General features: G+C 50.5%; 1 protein-coding gene across 1 annotated transcript in view; it reads left to right on the top strand.

Annotated features, from left to right (window-relative positions):
• The first annotated feature begins 9,283 nt into the window (after positions 1–9,283).
• MTDH (metadherin) overlaps positions 9,284–21,316 on the top strand; it is a 40,172-nt gene continuing 28,139 nt past the window's right edge. Inside the window, exons 1-2 of the mRNA XM_054167363.1 lie at positions 9,284–10,051; positions 18,697–18,801. Coding sequence (XP_054023338.1) covers positions 9,647–10,051; positions 18,697–18,801 — 510 coding nt within the window. The 5' untranslated portion in view covers positions 9,284–9,646. The remainder of the gene's footprint in view (positions 10,052–18,696; positions 18,802–21,316) is intronic.

Genomic DNA, 21,316 nt, shown 5'->3' with positions numbered 1-21,316 from the left:
AGGGGGGTTGTGGAGTCTCCCTCTCTGGAGATATTCCAAACCCACCTGGATGTGTTCCTGTGTGATCTGCCCTGGGTGATCCTGCTCTGGCAGGGGAGTTGGACTGGATGATCTTCAGAGGTCTCTTCCAGCCCCTAACATTCTGTGATTCATGTTCAGAGCCAACACATCAAGAACCACAGGCTGGGAAGGCCAAGACGCGTGGGCAGAGCTGTGGGCAGCTGGCAGCAAGTGCCAAGAGCTGACTGGAATTTGCTGCATTTCTTGCAGCAGTGAAGATCCCACTGCATCTCTGGCCCTGCACTGATTTTGTCTGAAAGCTAATCTGAAGAATTTCTCTGATAATTTTTGAAGACCACACTGGTCTCAGGGGCACTGCACTGACAGACATGATTTGGGGATTGTTGGTAAGAACAGAGTTGAGTTTGTGCCTCCAGCAATGAACAGGCTGTCATTTTCTCATGCTGCTGAGAAGCAGGGGGAGCAGATGAGACCCATGGGCCAAGGCTGTCTGTATCATGTTTAGCAAGGCCAAGTGCCAGCTCCTCCACATGGGTCACAACCCCATGGCAAGCTACAAACTTGGGAATGTGTGGTTAGAAAGCTGCAATATGGAGAGGGACCTGGGGATGTTGGTTGACAGTCACTAAACGTGAGCCAGCAGTGCCCAGGTGGCCAAGAAAGGCAATGGCATCCTGGCTTGGATCAGGAACAGGGTGGGCAGCAGGGACAGGAGGTGACCATCCCCCTGTGCTCAGCACTGGGGAGGCCACACCTTGAGTGTTGTGTTCAGTTCTGGGCCTCTCACTCCAGGAAGGACATTGAGGGGCTGGAGAGTGTCCAGAGAAGGGCAAGGAGGCTGGAGAAGGGCCTGGAGCAGCTGGGCTCTGAGGAGGGGCTGAGGGAGCTGGAGGTGTTCAGCCTGGAGCAGAGGAGGCTGAGGGGAGACCTCCTGGCTCTCTACAGCTCCCTGAAGGGAGGTTGGAACAAGGAGGGGGCAGCCTCTGCTCCTTGGTGGCAAGAGACAGGCCCAGAGGAAATGGCTCCAAGCTGCAGCAGGGGAGGTTCAGGCTGGATGCTAGGAAATATTTCTTCCCAGAGAGGTTTCTCAGCCATTGGAATGCTCTGCCCAGGGCTGTGCTGGAGTCACCATCCCTGGAGGTGTTTAAGCAGCTGTAGGCCCTGGTGCTTAGGGACATGGTTTAGTGTTGACCCTTCCAGTGCTGGGTGGAAGGTGGGACTGGATGAGCTTCAAGGTCTCTCCAACTGGGTGTTCTCTGTGATTCTGTGAATCAATGCAGACACAAACAGGAGCTTTGCTCCTGTCCACTGAAGGCTGTTGTGAAAATGCCCATTGCCAGGAGAGGCAGGGGAAATATAAAACAGAGGAAACTGTAAGAAACTTAGTCATGAATGAGTGGCTTTAGAATAGGGAGTGACTCACTGCTCCCTGCAAAGCTGCTGCATAAAATCTCTGCCATCCTGTAAAAATGTGTGGTTAGCTTAACTGGTGGTGGGGAAAGGAAAAAGGCATCAAGTGTTTAAAATATGTCGTGTGTACCTGCAATGTAATTTTCAGAGAGCTTTGCCAGAGCTTCCACAACTGATATTTAGTCTCTGTAGCCTGGATGAAGAACAAATATGAAAGAGCAACCTATGTTATTCAGTGACAGACAAGGAAGTCTTTTCAACCAAGTGGCTGATGTGGGTACTTCATGGATTCCATTGCTCTCTGGTGGCAAAGGTTCCCAGGCTCCAAATCTTTCCTCAGTGATCAAAAAGAGAATTTCTTTCCCCAGCCTCCTCTAAATTCTAGGCTATTTTCTTTCATCTGTCAGGGTGCATCCTTGCCTGTTGCTCTCTCGGGTTCATGTGAGAGCAAAGAGAGTCCTGTGGTATTGCTGCCTAGTGCCCAGGCAATGCTCTGCTGTGCAACAGCAGCTCTGTCTTAATGGGCTGCAGCTAATTAGTGTCAGGAGGAGCCAAACCAGAAACAAAAGAACAAATGGGTCAGGTCCTGTTCAACATCTTCACCAATGACATTGATGAGGGGACAGACAGACAGAGTCTGCTCATCAAGTTTGCTGACAACACCAAGCTGGGAGGCTTGGCTGAGACACCTGGAGGCTGTGTGGCCATTCAGAGACTTGGACAGGCTGAGAGCTGGGCAGAGAGGAACCTAATGAGGTTCTACAAGGATCAGTGCAGAGTCCTGCACCTGGGGAGGAAGAATCAACTGCAGCAGTACAGGCTGGGAGGGGATCTGCTGGAGAGCAGCCCTGGGGAGAAGGAGCTGGGAGTGCTGGTGGACAACAAGTTCTGCATGGGACAGCAATGTGCCCTGGGGGCCAAGAAGGCCAATGGGATCCTGGGCTGCATCCAGAGGAGTGTGTCCAGCAGAGCCAGGGAGGTTCTCCTCCCCCTCTGCTCTGCCCTGCTGAGACTTCACCTGGAATATTGCATCCAGCTCTGGGCTCCCCAGTTGTGGCTGTGGAATTAAAGACTTGTGACATTTTAGGTCTTTATTTTTTCTTAATGAAATGCTTAGGCCTGTTCACCTTTTGGAAGCTCTAAAATGCTTCTCAAAGTTCATCAGACAGAAGAATCAATTCATAGCCAATATGGTAAAATGCAAATTAAAGGAAGTGTTAATGAATTTTGTAGAATCATTGAATCAACAAGGTTGGAAAAGACCTCAAAGATCAAGTCCAACCTGTCACCCAACACCTCCTGACTAACTAAACCATGGAGCCAAGTGCCACATCCAATCCCCTCTTGAACACCTCCAGGGATGGGGACTCCACCACCTCCCTGGGCAGCACATTCCAATGCCTAACAACTCTCTCTGGGAAGAACTTTCTCCTCATCTCCAGCCTAAACTTCCCCTGGCACAGCTTGAGACTGTGTCCTCTTGTTCTGGTGCTGCTTGCCTGGGAGAAGAGAGACCAACCCCCACCTGGCTATAACCTCTGTTCAGGTAGCTGTAAAGAGCAAGAAGGTCTCCCCTGAGCCTCCTCTTCTCCAGGCTAAACAACCCCAGCTCCCTCAGCCTCTCCTTGTAGGGCTTATGATTGAGGCTTCTCCCCAGCCTCGTTGCGCTTCTCTGGAATTTGAGTCAAACTGCTGAGTAGCACTTTGAGCTAGAAGACAAGGTGAGAGGTTGAAACAGTGTCATTCCTTTGCCTTGAAATATTATGGATCACTCCAGCTAACTTTGCAACCAAAATTCAGGCAGCATGCTCAGGACAGTTTACTGGGCGCACTGGTGACAAGGTTTGGCTTTGTCTGACCTAGAGCCTTTGTGTGTTGAAACATCTTCACAGGTTCTTGTGGCACACAGTAAAGCATACTCCCCTCAGTTTCCTTCCCTAACATCCTCACCCTGGCAAGCTGCAACACAGCCCTTGCATAATTGCAGACAGTTTAACCTTTAAAAAACCACACCAAAATTAGCAGCTATCTCTTAGAGTCACAGGAGCATCACATGGTGCTCAAACCAACCCCCAGGGCACAACCTATTCAGTATGGACACTGTTCATCAGCCACAGTCTGATGCAGTGTGGGTGTGAGCCAGTGTGTGCCAGCCTAGGGCCAGGAGCTGCAACAATCCCTGGCATTGTTTTACTGAGCACTGGAGACAGTCACGGCACAGGCAGGGTGATCTTCAGGGAGGTGTAAGTGACACTCAGGTTTGTTCTCTGTACAGGAGTTCAAAGAGGGGTTGGAAGGGGCCTCCAAAGATCCAACACACAACCCCAACCACCAGCCAAAGAAGGATCACCCAGGACAGGTGACACAGGAACACATCCAGGTGGGTTTGGAATGTCTCCAGAGCAGGAGACTCCACAACCTCTCTGGGCAGCCTGCTCCAGGGCTCCGCCACCCTCACAGGGAAAAAGTTTTCCCTTCTGTTCCTGTGGCACCTCCTCTGCTCCAGCTTGCCCCCAGTGCCCCTTTCTTCTGAGTTTGAGCCTCCCATACAGAGGTAAATTTAGAATAGAATAGAATAGAATAGAATAGAATAGAATAGAATAGAATAGCTCTAACGCTGTTTGTGGCCAAGGTTTCATGCGAGCAGACGGCGACCTCTCGGCTATTCGCCGTGCTACCAGGCGGTGGCGCCACGCTGCTGCAGTTAAAAAGCTTCAGCCGGTCTCCAAATCAGAGACTCGCAGTGCCAGGGGTTGGAAGGGACCTCCAGACATCGTCCAGTCCAACCCCCCTGCCAGAGCAGGAGCACCCTGGGCAGGTCACACAGGAACGCACCCAGGCGGGTCTTTAAAGTCTTCAGAGAAGGAGATTCCACAACCTCTCTGGGCAGCCTGCTCCAGGGCTCCATCACCCTGACTGTAAAGAAGTTTCTCCCCACGTTGAGATGGGACCTCCTCTGCTCCAGCTTGTACTTTTTCCTTGTCCTATCACTGGGCACCACCAAAAAGAGACCATCACCTTCATCCTGGCACCCACCCCTCAGATAGTGATAGACATTGATCAGATCCCCTCTCAGGCTTCTCTCAAAACTTAACAACCCCAGGCCTCTCAATCTTTCTTCATAGTAGAGATGTTCAAGTCCCACAGTGATCCCTGTAGCCTCCCTTGGACTCTCTCCAGCAGGTCTCTGTCTCTCTTGAACTAGAGAGCCCAGAACGGGACACGGTATTCCAGATGTGGTCTCACCAGGGCAATTGTGAGAGACTAAAATCTTGTCTCTCCTGATGTGACTCAACAAAGATAAAATCACCTTTGCTGCTTGCCCAGACAATAGCTGATGTGTATTGGGTAGAGCCACTGGAACGACTCTTGGAAGGTGCAAAGATAACGACTGCTCACTGGACCACAGCTGGCCTGACAACAACGGACCGAGGCCACCTTCAGGAGTATGCATAAGACAAGATCATCCCCACCCATCAGACAGCCCAGAAAGGGAGGAGGGTGAGACAATGGATTCACCACCTGGCCCCTGATTTCCTGGGGGACAATACCTGGACACATACCTAAGGACTAAAAACTGTATAAAAGACTTGAGAACCAAAAGCACAGAAGAAGGAAAACACAGATGAAGAAAAACACAGGAGAAGGACAGTGCTGCTGAGAAGGAAAACAGGAGAGAAGGAAAAGCCCAGGGCAATGCTGCTCTGAAGAAAAACTAGGAGAGGAAAAATGAGAGAGACATCACCATGGGGCCTGGAAGAAGCAGAACCCTCTCTCCATGTCCTGAGTCCCGCCTGCTGCAACTCCTGGAGCTGAAGAGGCTGCCCAGAGGACAACATCTCCTCTACAGCCAAACCCTTTCTCTACAGACCCAGCATCTCCTGCAGCACCTTTGCTCCACAGAATCAAACTGTCTTGGGGGGTGAGTGGTGTGGTAACATAATTCCTTTCCTCTTCTCTCTCTCTTCTCTCTCTCCTTCTGATCCAGCCATTTTATTTGTGTAATAAACAGCCTGGCTGTTGCTGTTTTGGCCTTGTTTGTGCCTCTCATTTCATGACACGGGAATATTCAAATGAACTGAGGCTCTTCCCCTCTCTGGGCCGAGACAGCAGTGTGGAGGGAGAGGAGAACCTCGCCTCCCTAGACCTCCCTTTTCTTGCTGCAGCCCTGGAATGCTGTGGGGGTGTGGAGTTCAACCCCACCAGGTTCTTGCAGTGTTTTCTTTAAAATGAACGATACCTGCCGCTCTCTGGCCTTGGTTTAGAAAACAAAGCTCCAACCCAAGCAAATAATCAACCCACTGGAGCTGAATTAAGCTTTCAAATTGTATTTGGAGATCAAACCACATCTCACCTCGACTTCTATTGCATAGAATAGAATAGAATAGAATAGAATAGAATAGAATAGAATAGAATAGAATAGAATAGAATTGAATTGAATTGAATTGAATTGAATTGAATTGAATTGACTAGGTTGGAAGAGACCCTAGAGATCATTGTGTCCAACCCATCACCCAACACCATCTAATCAACTGAACCATGGCACCAAGCACCCCATCAAATCTCTTCCTAAACACTTCCAGGGATGGGGACTCCACCACCTCCCTGGGCAGCACATCCCAATGGCCAATCTCTCTTTCTATGAAGAACTTCTTCCTCACCTCCAGCCTAAACCTCCCCTGGCACAGCTTGAGACTGCGTCCTCTTGTTCTGGTGCTGGGTGCCTGGGAGAAGAGACCAACCCCCACCTGGCTACAACCTCCCTTCAGGGAGCTGGAGAGAGCAAGAAGGTCTCTCCTGAGCCTCCTCTTCTCCAGGCTAAGCAACCCCAGCTCCCTCAGCCTCTCCTCACAGGGCTGTGCTCCAGACCCCTCCCCAGCTTTGTTGCCCTTCTCTGGACACCTTCCAGCAACTCAACATCTTTCCTAAACTGAGAGGCCTAGAACTGGACACAGGACTCAAGGTGTGGCCTGGGCAGTGCTGAGCACAGGGCAGAATGACTTCCCTGCTCCTGCTGGCCACACTCTTCCTGATGCAGGCCAGGATACCATTGTCCTTCTTGGCCAGCTGGGCACACTGCTGGCTCAGGTTCAGCCTACTATCAACCACTACCGCTAGATCCCTTTCTGCCTGGCTGCTCTCCAACATTCTGTCCCCAGCCTGTAGCACTGCATAGGGTTGTTGTGGCATGTTTAGATGTGTTAAATCTCATGGCCTTGGACTCTGCCCATCTGCCCAGCCTGTCAAGGTCCCTCTGCAGAGCTCTCCTACTCTCTAACAGATCAACTCCTGCCCCCAGCTTGGTGTCATCTGCAAATTTGCTGATGACTGACTCAATGCCCTCATCCAGATCATCAATAAAGATATTGAACAGGATGGGGCCCAGCACTGATCCCTGGGGGACACCACTGGTGCCTGGCTGCCAGCTGGCTGTGGCACCATTCACCACCACTCTCTGGGTGACCACCTTGAACGGAGAAACTACTTCTAGAATGATCTGTTTGGGACGGTAGAGTGCAACAAGCAGGACAATGATCATTAACATTTCCCAAGCAACAGGCATGGTCTATGCTAAAGCACAAAAGCCATATTAAAATAGATAGTATTATGAACTTGAATTAAAAAACCCCACTAATCTTCTTGAAGTATATAAATGTCTACCAGTAAACTGCCCTGCCCAAGACTGTTGCTACAAACTTCCAGCAATACCCTTTGTTCCAAGTGAAGTCCATTAGGAAAGCAGGACTCCACTGCCTGCTGGATTAATTAAAAAAGAAATAACAACAAAAAAAGGACTCAGAAGCAATTTGGGAGCAGTTTATTAAAAACCTTTGAAGGCAGTAAAAACCAGTTGTGAAAGATGTGAAATTAGGAGTGTATGAAAGCAGCGCAGGCTCCGGCCGTGCTGTGTAAAACAAATGATTTGTATTGCGTTGCATTTTGTATTTCAGGTGTTCCACACAGCTCTCAGAAGTGTTTTTCTAACAGGGTATGAGAGGGGAACCACAGAACCACAGATTGTTAGAGGCGGGAAGGGACCTCCAGAGATCAGCCAGTCCCAACCCCCCTGCCACAGCAGCATCACCCAGGGCAGTCTGCACAGGAGCACATCCAGGTGGGTTTGGATAGTCTCCAGAGAAGGAGACTCCACAACCTCTCTGGGCAGCCTGCTCCAGGCCTCTGCCACCCTCACTGCAAAGAAGTTTCTCCTCATGTTGAGCTGAAACCTTGTCTGATCAAGTTTGTATCCATTGTTCCTTGGCTTATTCCTGTGCACCACCCACAAGAGCTTGTCCCCCTCCACTTGACACCCACCCCTCACATATGGATAGACATTGATCAGATCCCCTCTCAGCCTTCTCTTCTCCAGACTAAACAGCCCCAGAGCTCTCAGCGTCTCTTCACAGGCTGAAGTCCCCTAAGCATCGTCCTGGCTCGCCCTTGGACTCTCTCCAGCAGGTCTCTGTCTCTCTTAAACTGGGGAGCCCAAAACTGGACACAGGATTGCAGCTGTGGTCTCAGCAGGGCAGAGCAGAGGGGGAGAAGAACCTCCCTAGCCCTGCTGGCCACACTTTGCTTGCTGCACCCCAGGATGCCCTTGGCTCTCTTGGCCACAAGGTCACATTGCTGTCCCATGCAGAACTTGCTGTCCACCAGCACTCCAAGGCCTTTCTCTGCGGAGCTGCTCTCCAGCAGGGCAGCTCCTAAGCTGTCCTGGTGCCTGCTGTTATTTACCCCTAAGGAATACTCTTTATACATAGGCGTGCAAACGGGAAGAATGGGACACAATGTAACTTTCCAGCAACACATGGCTACACTGTAAGGGCCACTCGATGCCACCAGCTGAGGTTCTGAGAGCTCAGGTTCTGCAGGAGCTCTGGGTGCTGTGCTACCGGGTTTCTGGGAAACAAAACCAAGACATTGCATTTTGGGTCAATTTTTTTAGGGCCCATTTTTAAATAGTTTCAAATAGAGAAACATAGTTTGGGGAGCTGCTTCTGACAAAGCCACTCTCAGTGGGATACACACCGCTGTGTTTTTCATACAGCTATTTAACTCGATGCCTGAAGCTAGCTTGTGGGAACTGACATACAACAACACATGGCTCGCAAAAAACGCCTGTGTTGTTGTATTACCTTGCCTGGTGTCTTTTTTCGCCCCCCTCAACGTTTTCAACTGCTTGCTCTGGAGGAGCGAGGGCCTCTGAAGCAGTCTCTGAAGCCTGACCTGCAAGCACCACATCCAGGGCCGCACCAGGGATTGCCCCGATGGCGGCAGCGCCCACGCACCGGCACCTCACGGAGCCGCATCGGAGCCGCGTCGCCTCTCCGGGGCAACGGCCCGCTAAAATAGCGCTGATCAGTGACCGTCACCGTGGGCATGCACCCACGCTGCGGCGGGGGCTGGCGGCCGCCGCTGGGGCAGGGGCGCCGAGGCCGGCTCTCACCCCCCGCCTCAGCGCCGCGCCAGGCGCCGCTCGTACTCCGCACGGCACCGACGTCTTTCTGCGGGGACTGCCCGCAAGGGAAGGGGCACGGCCCGCCGAAACCCCGGGAGACGCCGACCGGCGGCCACCCCGCGCAGCCGCCACGGCCGGGCGCCGGCACCGCGCGAAGCGCCCCGGGGGTCTCCCCTCCTACCCGCAGGGGCGGCGCGGCCCCACCGCCGGGCGGTGCCACCAGCAGCTCCTCGGCCGCCCGCTCCGCCGCCCCCGCCCCGCTCGGTGAGTGCCACGTCGCGGCTGCTCCCCGCACCGCCCCTCCGCGCCACCCCCTGCCTGCCCGCCGGCCGGCACCGCCCAGCACAGGGCAGGGCAGGGCAGGGCAGGACGGGGCGAGGCAGGCAGGGAGAAGGACGGCAGCGCCCGGCGGCTGCTGAGGGGTGGGAAGCGAGGAGCTGTGTCTCCGCCTTTCAGGCGTCAGCCTCCGAGCCGTGCGAGGCGCTGATGGCGGCGCGCTGCGGCAGCGGCGGCTCCTCGGCGGGGCGGTGACGTTGCGCGGTCGGTGGAGGGCGGGGAGGAAGAGGAGGAGACCCGGGCGCCTCTAGGGCTGAGGCAGCTCCTTCCCGCTGAGGTGCCGCTCGTGTCCCGTCCTCCTCCCCCGCTGGCTCCGGCTCGGCCAGGCGACCGCGGCTCTCCTGAAGCTGCGATGCGCTCGGCCTGAGCGCTCCCTCGCTGCCCCGCCCGCGTTGGGCCTTCCCGGGGCAGGGGGCTGCGATGGCTGCGGAGGGCTGGCAGGAGACGGCGGCCCAGCAGGCCGAGGAGGCTGCGGCCCGGGTGCGGGACGTCCTGTCGGGCGGCCTAGGCCTGCTGCGTGCCGAGCTGGGCCTCGAGCTGGGCCTCGACCCGCAAGGCCTGCCCACCTGGCTCGCCCTGGTGGTCCCGGCCGCGCTGGGGCTCGGGCTGCTGGGGCTGTTGCTGGCCGTGGCCTGCGGAGGTGGCCTCCGTAAGAAGCCAGCGCGGAGCGCGGCGGAAAGGAAGGGTGAGGAGGCGGCCGGCGCGGGCCTGACAGCCGGCGGGAGCCAGGGCAAGGCGGCGGGCTCGGGCCCCGGGCAGCTGCACCTGAAGAGCGACGAGCAGAAGAAACGGAGCAAGAAGAAGCTGCCGGAGAAAGCGGCGCGGGTGAGGCGGGCTGCGGCGGCCGCACCGTGCGGGAGGGAAGGGGTGAAGGGAGGCGGTGGGGCGGGGAGGCGGCTGGGCCCGGGTGCCGGCGGGGGATGGGGGATGAAAGGGCTCATTGACAGCGACAGGGTGGGGACGGCGGCGTGTGCCGCGGCACCCGGCCGGGAGCGGCGAGATGGCTGCGGGACGGCAGAGGGGAGGACGTGTCTGGCGAGCGGTCCCGAGCACGACTTTCCCCGTACCCTGTCCCCGGTGCCACCGGCTCGGTGAAACGACCGCGGGTCGGATAGGCGCCGCTGGGAACGGGGAGAACCGACCACAAGATCTGGAGGCCGTGCAGCACCCCCCCCGAGCCGCCGTGCGATTCACCTGGGTGCTATTTGCCAGCGGAAGGGATAGGGGGGCCCTGACTGTCTGCTCTGGAGCTCTGTCGTGTCCCTTAGGTTACACTAAACCTTCATCAAATGCTTGCAGGGTTAGGAATTAGCAGCGGAGACCTTAGTGACACAGAATTTCAAGCCAAGGGTGGCAGTCCAGGCAGGTACAGACTGCTGAAAGCAGCGTTGTAAGCCCCATAAATGCTGTGTTGATTCAAACTTGAGTAAGGCTTTTTGCTGTGTTTTTGGCAGAGCATGTTAACATTAATCTCGTGGGGAGCTTGCCTCAGTAGGAATATGTCTGATTTAGTTGTTACAGTAAGGATCATCTCCTTTAATAAGGAAATCTGTGTCTTAGCAACCTCTTAAAAAACAGATCATTCCTGTCTTTTTTTTTTCCCCCCCCTAAACCCTCACTATGTGGTGTAGGAACCTTCCATCTTTGACAGTACTTGTGCACTTCATGAGAAAATTAGTAGCATGCAGAAACTGCCCTTTTAAAGCTTCCAGTCACCACAGTTTTGGAACTCGAAGGGATTGCTTCAATAGCTTTTATATTGTTAGTATGTTTGTAATCCTATTTATGCCCAAATGGATTATAGGAATGAAAGTGCAGCAGATGTCCCCAGCTTGTTACAACTGTGTCTTTTTAATTATATCTTGCTCTATAAAATCTGAATTGTTTACCTAACGACCAGAAAATGGGTTTATGCCTTCACTTGAGCCTGTGGCACCATTAAGGCTTGAGAAGTTTGGTTGTTGGGGTGTTTTTATGAGAAGTTAGGGCTAGATATCTTAAACCAAAAAAGTCTGCAATACACTGTAAACCTGAGTGAACTTGCTGAAGTTGATTGTGAAAGTTGCAAGACAGAATGCTGAGCACCAAGAAGAGGAAGCATTGTGATTCAGAACCTTTCCACTGGAGCTAAGATCTCCATTTTGGAGAAGGCCCATTTAAAGAGGCAGGGTGGTTTTTTTTGTCACCTTGAACAGCAAATCCTTCAAGACTTAGTAGAGATTTTCTTACTTATTTTGTGTGTGTGTGATGCCTTTCTGAAAACAAATAATTCAGGTTATTTTTTTTCCCCCCATATTCTTTAAACTCCATTCTAAACCCAAAGCATAAACTCTTGCAAGTCATCACTGATGGCATTCAAAAAATGCCTCAGCAGAAGAGACAGTGAAGAGGTAGATGCACTTTTAACTTGGCAATGTTCTGCAGTGCAGGGCTTCAGGAGAGCAAACTTTGTGTTTTATATAAGGCTTAACTCACTTTTTTTTTCTGGTGAATATAAATGCTTGCTCTTGCAGGTTTGGTTTACTCGAGCCCAAAAGTTAAGTTAGGGCTATGTGAAAGCAACTGTTTTTGTAATCAGAAGAGTAAAATAGGGTTTTTCTGGGGGGGTATCAGGCTGTCATTCTGTAGTAGTCAGATGGTCAGTTTTGTTGCACTCTGTTTCTGTGCAGAGGTGAAACAAACCAAGCCCAACCTTCTCCAAAGAGAAAATGAACAAACTGAATCATCAACTGCAGTGCAAATAAGTTTATAGCAGTGGCAGAGTTTAACAGGGCTGCCTCAAGCTTGGTGTCCAAGATCAGTTCCTCGAGACCTCTGTTAGCATGTTCCAGTATTTTTTTTTGACCTACACCAGAAAAATGCCCCAAATAAGATTGCAAATCTGAAGATGCAATAAAAATCCTTCCAGATTGCTGTCCAGTCATTGTTATCTTGTGGTTTTGTGTGCCCTGATGCTAATGCTGAGGTCTGTGGAGGGAAAAGACTAAGCCTATTATCAGTAGATTTACTACAAGGCTTGCTATGCCAGGGTCTAGATTTCCATTGCAGGCATTTTGGAAAGCTTAGAGCAACTGGTGTGTAGCCTTCAAGAGCACACTACAGATGTCTAATTAAAAGCTGTAAGGGTTACTTCAATCCAGAATGGCTGAGCTCATTGTCTGGCAGGTGATGTGTTAACTGTCATCAGTCAGGATCAGTCATACTCTTCACTGAACCCGTTCTGAAGAAGGGCTAGTAAATCTGTGTTGCTGCACATGGCTTGATTGGGTTCCTGCATAGGTAGGCTCCAACTGAAAGGGTATTTTTAGTAAAATAAGCTTGGTTGGCCAGCCCTGCCTTGGCTGGATACAGTAGCAGCTATGAGTTTCTGTTTATTTACTTGCTCTGGGCAGGCTGAGGGAAAAATGAAGCTGAAACAGTTTAGCATTCATTAACACTATAGTTTAAAGAGTTAGTTCCAGCTTTCTTCAGCTGCTTGGAGCAAGGGAGTATCATGGTATCCTTACTTTAGATTCTATGGATTAAACTTGAAGCTTCTTTTTTCTTTCTTTCTTGTTAATGAATGGGGGTTTTTAGCTCCTGGCAGGGGCAAAGGTGTTTGTCTCCTGTTTAATTTCTTTCCAAAACTCTCTTCATCTTAAATCCCTTTCCCTTCAGAATAATTGCTTTGCCTCTCTTCTGCTGGAGGTTTAAAAAGTGGAAAAAGCTGAAAATGTTCTTCCATGGCAGTCTGCAGAACACAGAAACTGGAGAGTGCTCTGCTACAGCTGTAGAAAGCAACTTGAAGCATCTCTTGCTGAGACAGAAAATCCCCAGTTGACTGTGCACTTCCTGTGGTTTGAAGTACACCTGGACAGTCAATGCTACACACATGAGCAGGAGCATTTGCTTTTGAGAATTTTCATGCAGGAGCAAATAAGAAACTGACTTTTCAAGCTATGACTTCTCTGCTTGTTGCACTTACAAATGCAGACAGACTTTCTCAGGCTTCCAACTGGTAGCTGCTGGTCTTGGGTAGATGTTAATTGTCAAAGTGCAGGAGAAGCAGCACTGCAGGATCCTCCAGTGCTCAAAAGAGAAAATTGCTTTGTTTCTCTTAAGAGAAGCTTACAGAAAATAATACTGATAAAAGGATTCTTTCACTGGCCAGAGATAATCTAAGTACCTTTATCTTCACAATGTGTAACTAAGGACTTTGGCTAATACAGCCTTGGAAGGCTCAGATGATGGCAATTTCAGTACTGCCATTTGAAGTGTGAAACTGAGTTATCCATTGCACTGCAATGTATTTAAAGAACAATTTTTCTCCCATTTTGCCAGTCTTGCCAAACCCCTTTATTCTACTTCTGGATTATCTTAATGCCCTTAAATGAATGTGTGTGAAGAAGATTTGTTTAAATATTGAGCTTTTTAAGGCCAGCAGGCAAGAAAAGTGTTGAGGCATCAGTAGGGCTTTTGACAGAGCTATTTCTGCCTTGTTGCATCTTCCCTCTAGTTTTTTGGGGGGGAGGGGGAGAAGTGGCATGTACCAAACTGCACAATTTGAATGGATTAATGTTGTCAGTGGTGTTTAATGTCTGAGCCTAAACTTTCAATCTTTGTAGCTGTTGTCTTTTGGAAGAAACATTTCTGACTATTATAGGGAAAAAAACCCCTTCCCTCTTCCCCACTTCTCTTGCTCACTTTGGTATAGCCCAGAATGGTCACATGAGTTTTGGTTGAAGTTCTATGATTCATCTGTGGGCAGCAAGTTAAATGTGGAAAAGCTTCTACAGAAAAGGAGACTACACAGTTCAGGGAGAAACATAGCAAAGTAGCAGGGTTTAATCATATTAGTGTGGGGTGTCCCTGCCCATGGCAGGGGGGTTGGAACTAGATGATCCTTGTGGTCCCTTCCAACCCTGACTGATACTATGATATTTCTAATGGCTGTTGTCTACATAATGCTGTCAGCTCATCTGATTTTGAACAGTCAGGTGGATGGTTGGTTTTTTTCCCCCCAGAGGGTTCTTAATGAATATGAATTAATTTATTACTTCAAAGAAATGGCTGAATTGGTTTTGCAATTAAAGATTAAAACTTCTGGCTATTGAATATTTGAGAGGGGATTGAAAAAGTGGCATTCAGTGCAGGGTTTGTATGTATGGAGATTCAGGCTGGACATGAGGAGGAAGCTCTTCACCATGAGAGTGGTGAAGCCCTGGAATGGGTTGTCCAGGGAGGTGGTTGAGGCCCTGTCCCTGGAGGTGTTTAAGCCCAGGCTGGATGATAGGACTGTGATAGGACTGGGGGGAATGGAGCAAAACTACAAATGGGTGGATTGAGCTTGGATGTTAGGAAGAAGTTGTTCCCCATGAGGGTGGTGAGAGACTGGCACAGGTTGCCCAGGGAGGTGGTGGAAGCCTCATGCCTGGAGGTTTTTGCAGCCAGGCTGGCTGTGGCTGTGAGCAAGCTGCTGTAGTGTGAGGTGTCCCTGGCCATGGCAGGGGGGTTGGAACTAGATGATACTTGTGGTCCCTTCCAACCCTGACCCTATGATACTCTGAACAGCAAAGAAGCAAAGCAAGGTACAGAATTGAAAGTTAGCTGGTTTGAAACATTTTTGACAGGACTCCAGCAAATCTGTTACCTAAATCTACTGGCAAAGAACTTAGAAATAGTGGTTCTTTCACCAGCTTGAGATCTTAAACGTTGCTCATGGGTGCCAGCATGGTCTGAAAGGCTTCACACCACAAATACCATGACTGTGCAGAATTTGGAGGCTACAGAGGCGTTGGAGAACTGCTTTTTGGCAGCAGGTCGTTTTCCAGATTGAATGTCAGGTCTTTGGAATCCTCTTGGAGTTTTGAGTGCTGTGAGCTTTTGCTGAGAGAACTTTCAGAGTTGGGAGGCACAGCTCTGTAAAACACAGCTTGTTTTTAAAATGCTGTGAGAAATGTACTGCAACTTAGATGTGCAAAGCCTCCTTTGAACCCTGGGGGTTGCAGGAGATGAGTGGTTATTTGACCTGAGCTTTCAATTTCTAATAATAGATGCAAAATCAGAGGTTGGCATACTGGCTAACTACAGGAAGGATTACTATGGTATGCACTGCTGAAATCATAGCAAGGGTGATTTGCAAGCATGATATATAACATGGTAAGACATGCAAGCCTGTGCCACTTGAACTGAGGATCAGCTCTGTTGTGCAGAGGAACAGGTCACATTAAGCTGGAACATAGCCTTTGCTTAGAGCAGTCAGGTCCATGTGATAGAGAGTGAAAAGAGCTTTTGTTTCTTTAATAGCAAAAATAAGGCCAGGCCAGTTTGGACTTCATTTTGAAAGAAATTGCAGAAATTGATGCAACTAGGAAGTACTTGTTTATGCTTGATGTCTTTATTTTCAGTCTGAATCACTATGAGCATGAATCAGTGTGGAATTTGGAGGGCCTCAGTTGCTACTCTTGGCAATTGTTTTTCACTCAGTGAAATAGATGCCTGACAATCACAGAATGCTTTGCTTATGTTCATCTTTTCTGCAGTTAAGCACAGGAACTTCAGAGTAGTTTGTTCATGATAAACAACCTAAGCAAAACTGTAGTAATGGTTTTAGGAATCATACAGAATCATCATAGAATGGCTTAGCTTGGAAGGGACCTCATGGGCAGGGATGCCTCTCAACTAGACTCAGCTGCTCAAGGCCTCATCTAACCTGGCCATCAACATCCCCAGGGAGGAGGCAGCCACAACGTGGTCTGGGCAGCCTGTTCCAGTCTCGCCTCCCTCGCACTGAAGAACTTCTTCCTCAGATCTGGTCTAAGCTTCCTCTCTTTCAGCTCCAAACCATTCCCCCTTGGCCTATCTCTATATGTCCTCAGGAAAAGTCCCTCTGCAGCCTTCCTCTAGGATCCTCAGGGATTGGAAGGCAGCTCTAAGGTCCTACCAGAGTCTCCTCCCCTCCAAACACCTTCAGCTCCCTCAGCCTTTTCCTTGTAGCAGAGGTGCTCCAGCCCTTGGATCATCCTTGTGACCTCCTCTGGCCTCACTCCAGCAGCTCTGTGTCCTCCTTCTGCTGGGGACACCAGAACTGGAGGCAGGATTGGAGGTGGGGTCTCAGCAGAGCAGAGTCAAGGGGCAGAATCCCCTCTCCTGCCCTGCTGCCCACGCTCCTCTGGCTGCAGCCCAGCACACAGCTGCCTGCTGGGCTGCATGAGGGCACTGCTGGCTCCTGGGGAGCTGCTCAGCAACCAACACCCCCAAGTCTCTTCAGAGCCACTCTGCACCCAGCCTGGATGTGCCTGGGGTTGGCCCAATGTAGATGCAGGACTAAGATGTCTGCCTTTGCTGTCAAAGGTGATGATAAAGACTAATTTTATGAGTCCAGAGTTTTAACCTTCTGTGTTAAATAATGCATGCTAATTTTCTTTCCTTTATTATGTGAGGGGAAAAGGGTAGAATAATGTAGCACCTGTAATGAAAATCTGTCTGAAAAGAACAATGGGATGTCATGTGTAGTCATGCTTTGTGTTTGGCTTCTAATTTCTGTTCTACTATGAAGCTGAACTTGTTAAGGAAATGAGCTGTGAGGGATATGCAGAAGTAGAAATTGCTGAAATTTGGTCAAGGTAGAAATGACTTTAAAAATTCAGCCTGTTGCTAAACTGCTGCAAGGTGGTAATTGTGTTCATTTCATTAGGTAATGCATGGCACATCAGCTGTAGCTGTTCTGAAACCTGGGCATTCTCAGAAATCTACCTTCTGATAAGCAATTCTTCTGTTGAGTAGGATTAAGATAGAATCACAGGGCGTTAGGGGTTGGAAGGGACCTCCAGAGATCAGCTAGTCCAACCCCCCTGCCAGAGCAGCTTCACCCAGGGTAGTCTGCACAGGAATGCATCCAGGTGAGGTTGGAAAGTCTGCAGAGCAGGAGACTCCACAACCTCTCTGGGCAGCCTGCTCCAGGGCTCTGCCACCCTCACAGGCAAAAAGTTTTCCCTTCTGTTCCTGTGGCACCTCCTCTGCTCCAGCTTGCCCCCAGTGCCCCTTGTGCTGTCCTTGGACATCCCTGAGCAGAGCCTGGCTCTGTCCTTCTGACACTGCCCTGCACATCTTTAACACGAGCAATGAGGGCAGCCCTCAGACTCCTCTGATCCAAGCTACACAGCCCTCAGCTCAGTCAGGCTCTACTCATAAGGAAGATGTTCCACTGCTTTAACCATTTCTGTGGCTCTGCACTGGAGTCTCACAAGCAGTTCCCTGAGGTCCTTCCTGAACTGAGGTGCCCAGAACTGGACACAGGACTCAAGGTGTGGCCTAACCAATGCAGAGTACAGGGCACAATGACTTCCCTGCTCCTGCTGGCCACACTGTTCCTGATGCAGGCCAGGATGCCATTGGCCCTCTTGGCCAGCTGGGCACACTGCTGGCTCATGTTCAGCTGCTGTCAATCAGCACCCCCAGGTCCCTCTCTGTTTGGGAGCTCTTCAGCCACTCTGACTCCAGCCTGTAGCTCTGCATGGGGTTGCCGTGGCCAAAGTGCAGCACGTGGCACCTGGACTTGTTGAATGCCATCCTGTTGGACTCTGCCCATCTGTCCAGTCGGTCGAGGTCCCTCTGCAGAGCCTTTCTACCCTCTAAGTGACCAACATCTGCTCCTAACTTGGTGTCATCTGCAAACTTGCTGATGACTGACTCAACCCCCTCATCCAGATCATCAATGAAGATGTTAAAGAGGATGGGGCCCAGCACTGATCCCTGGGGGACACCACTGGTGCCTGGCTGCCAGCTGGCTGTGGTACCATTCACCACCACTCTCTGGGCTCAGCCTCCAGCCAGTTCCTAACCCAGCTCAGAGTGCTGCTGTCCAAGCCAGGGGCTGACAGCTTGGCCAGGAGTTTGCTGTGGGGGATGGTGTCAAAGGCCTTGCTGAAGTCCAGATAGACTCCATCCACAGCCTCCCCACACCCACCAGGTGGTCACCTGATCATAGAAGGAGATCAGGTTGGAGAGGCAGGACCTGCCCTTCCTAAATCCATGCTGGCTGGAGCCGAGCCCTTGGCCATCCTTCAGGTGCGCAGTTATTGCCCCCAGGATAATCTGCTCCATCACTTTCCCTGGCACTGAGGTCAGGCTGCCAGGCCTGGAGTTTCCAGGTTCCTCCATCCGACCCTTCTGGTGGATGGGGACCACACTGGCCAGTTTCCAGTCATCTGGGACCTCTCTGGTGAGCCAGGACTGGAGGCAAATGATGGAGAGCGGCTAACACTTGTAAAAATGCTTTTTATTGTCTTTGCTGGGGGAGGAGACCTGTTTCCTTTCCTCTTTGGGGAGTACAGCTTTGCAGCAGCGTTTTTCTGCGCGCCAGTCCAGAGTTCTGACTGCTTTATTTCACCTTGTGAGCGTTTGCCAGTCAGCCAATTTCAGCATTTCAGTTAACAGTGTCATTTGAGCTTTGCTTCATCTGCTTTCTCCCATGCTTTTATCCTTCACAGCCTAATGGACGCTCTTTCCTTGAGGTGTCTGAGGATGAAGTCATCCAAACCGTTCGGAAGGACACCGCCAAGCAGCCGGTGGAGGCAGAAAAGAAGAATGAAAAGGTCAGTTTGTGGGCTGTGAAACAACAATGCCACGCTTCACAGTGCACAGCATTGCAGTTGTCTCCCAGCTATTGGTGAGTTGAAATGCTGTGACTTACAGGAGTGAAGAGTGCTAGTTGCTTTTGGGCTTGGAAAGAGCTGAAGGAATAGGTTCTTAACTTCTCACATCGTAGAATCAATAAGCTTGGGAAAGACCTCATGACTAACTAAGCCATGGCTCCAAGTGCCATATCCAGTCCTTTTTTGAACATCTCCAGGGATGGGGACTCCACCACCTCCCTGGGCAGCACATTCCAATGGTCAATTACTCTTTCTGGGATGAACTTTCTCCTCACCTCCAGCCTAAACTTCCCCTGGCACAGCTTGAGACTGTGTCCTCTTGTTCTGGTGCTGGGTGCCTGGGAGAAGAGACCAACCCCCACCTGGCTATAACCTCCCTTCAGGGAGTTGTAGAGAGCAAGAAGGTCCCCCTGAGCCTCCTCTTCTCCAGGCCAAGCAACCCCAGCTCCCTCAGCCTCTCCTCACAGGGCTGTGCTGCAGACCCCTCCCCAGCTTTATTGCCCTTCTCTGGACACCTTCCAGCAACTCAACATCTTTCCTAAACTGAGGGGCCCAGAACTGGACACAGGACTCAAGGTGTGGCCTAACCAGTGCTGAGTACTGGGCACAATGACTTCCCTGCTGCTGCTGGCCACAGTCTTCCTGATGCAGGCCAGGATGCCATCAGCCTTCTTGGCCAGCTGGGCCCACTGCTGGCTCATGTTCAGCTGCTGTCAACCAGTCCCCCCAGGTCCCTTTCTGCCTGGCTACCTTGTGACAGAGTATTTGCATGAAGCCCACCTCTCTCTCCGCCTCCTTGCTAAACACTGATGGTTCACCATGTGAAAATGAAGTTTGTGTTTCATCCTCTGCTGGCTTCTGTGGGGATGCAGCATAATGATAGTATTGTTAAGGGGCTTGGAAATGGTCTGACAACTGGGGAGGCGGCGGGGGGTTGGAGGGGAATGACTATTGAAAGGATTAAGACCATGTGTCTGCTTATTTCTTTTGTCAGAGGTATCCATTAGTGAGTAGAGTCCTTAATTTCTGCTGACAAATATGGGCTTTGAATTCCAGTGTGAGCTTTTTGTTATGCAGATTGAACAGCTACATTAAAAACAACTTTTTTTTTCCTCTAAGCTTGCCCTGTGGCTTTATCTGAAAGGTAACCATGCTGATGGCAGTTATTTTATTGCACTGTGAGGGCTAAGACCTTCCAGCCTTAGAATAAAAAGCTGTTGTTTGTGGGCAGTGTGGATATCTTTTGGGGTAGGCCTTTGACAGTCATTCTTGACTTGGCTCTTTTGCTAATGTTCTGCATAAATGTTCCTGCTGTTGTGGGTTTCTGATTTATACAGCAAGGTGGATTTGTTGTATCTATACTGAGGAGTGTTGGAAATGTAAGTGATTGTGCATAGAGAGCCAGAAATCACTAGCTGATTGCTGTAATTTCATAGAGTTGTCAGGGTTGGAAGGGACCTCAAGGATCAGCCAGTTCCAACCCCCCTGCCATGGGCAGGGACACCTCACACTACAGCAGGTTGCTCACAGCCACATCCAGCCTGACTGCAAAAACCTCCAGGCATGAGTCTTCCACCACCTCCCTGGGCAATCTCTTGCAGTGTCTCACCACCCTCATGGGGAAGAACTTCTTCCTCACATCCAATCTGAATCTACCCATTTCTAGTTTGTTTCCATTGCCCCCAGTCCTATCACTCCCTGACACCCTCAAAAGTCTCTCCCCAGCTTTCTAGTAGGCCCCTTCAGATATTGGAAGGCCACAATGATTTCTTCTGGGAGCCTTCTCTGAACTGAACAACCCCACTTCTCTCAGCCTGTTCTCACAGGAGTGGAGCTCCAGCTCTCTGATCATCCTCATGGCCCTTCTCTGGACACGTTTAGCTAATTCAAGCTTTAACTTACTTGACTAACTCATTTTGTGGTTCTTTTGTTGGCTAAGAGACCAAATCCTGTTAGCTGGCTGTTGAGTTCTAAACATTTTTAGCATTGACAAATGGAGTTCTCTGTGAAATGGGCTTGGTCTACACTTCCATGCTGCACACTCTTCTTTTCCTCTTCTCCACATGTCCCTATCAGATTGACTTTGGGGTGGTTTTTCAGTAACAAACCAGAATTAGATCCTGAAGGAATAACTGTAGTTTTCTTCCCAGCTTCTACTTTACCTCCAGCAGCTTTCTAAGTAGGTGCAATGTTCAAATGGTGAACTCGAGCTTAACTCTGAAATTGCAAACATAGAATTGTAGAATCATTAAGGTCGGAGAAGACCTCTAAGCTCATCCAGTTTAACCTTCTACCCAACACCTCCAGGACCACTAGATCATGTCCAAAAGTGCAACACCTACTCATTTCTTGAACACCTCCAGGGATGGTGACTTCACCACTTCCTTGGGCAGCCTGCTCCAATGCCTCACCACTCTTTCTCAAAAGAAATTCTTCTTAATACCAAATCTAAACT

The sequence above is a fragment of the Dryobates pubescens genome, chromosome 14, assembly GCF_014839835.1.
Source record: "Dryobates pubescens isolate bDryPub1 chromosome 14, bDryPub1.pri, whole genome shotgun sequence".
Classification (NCBI taxonomy): domain Eukaryota; kingdom Metazoa; phylum Chordata; class Aves; order Piciformes; family Picidae; genus Dryobates; species Dryobates pubescens.
This window is presented reverse-complemented; position numbering and strand designations above follow the sequence as displayed.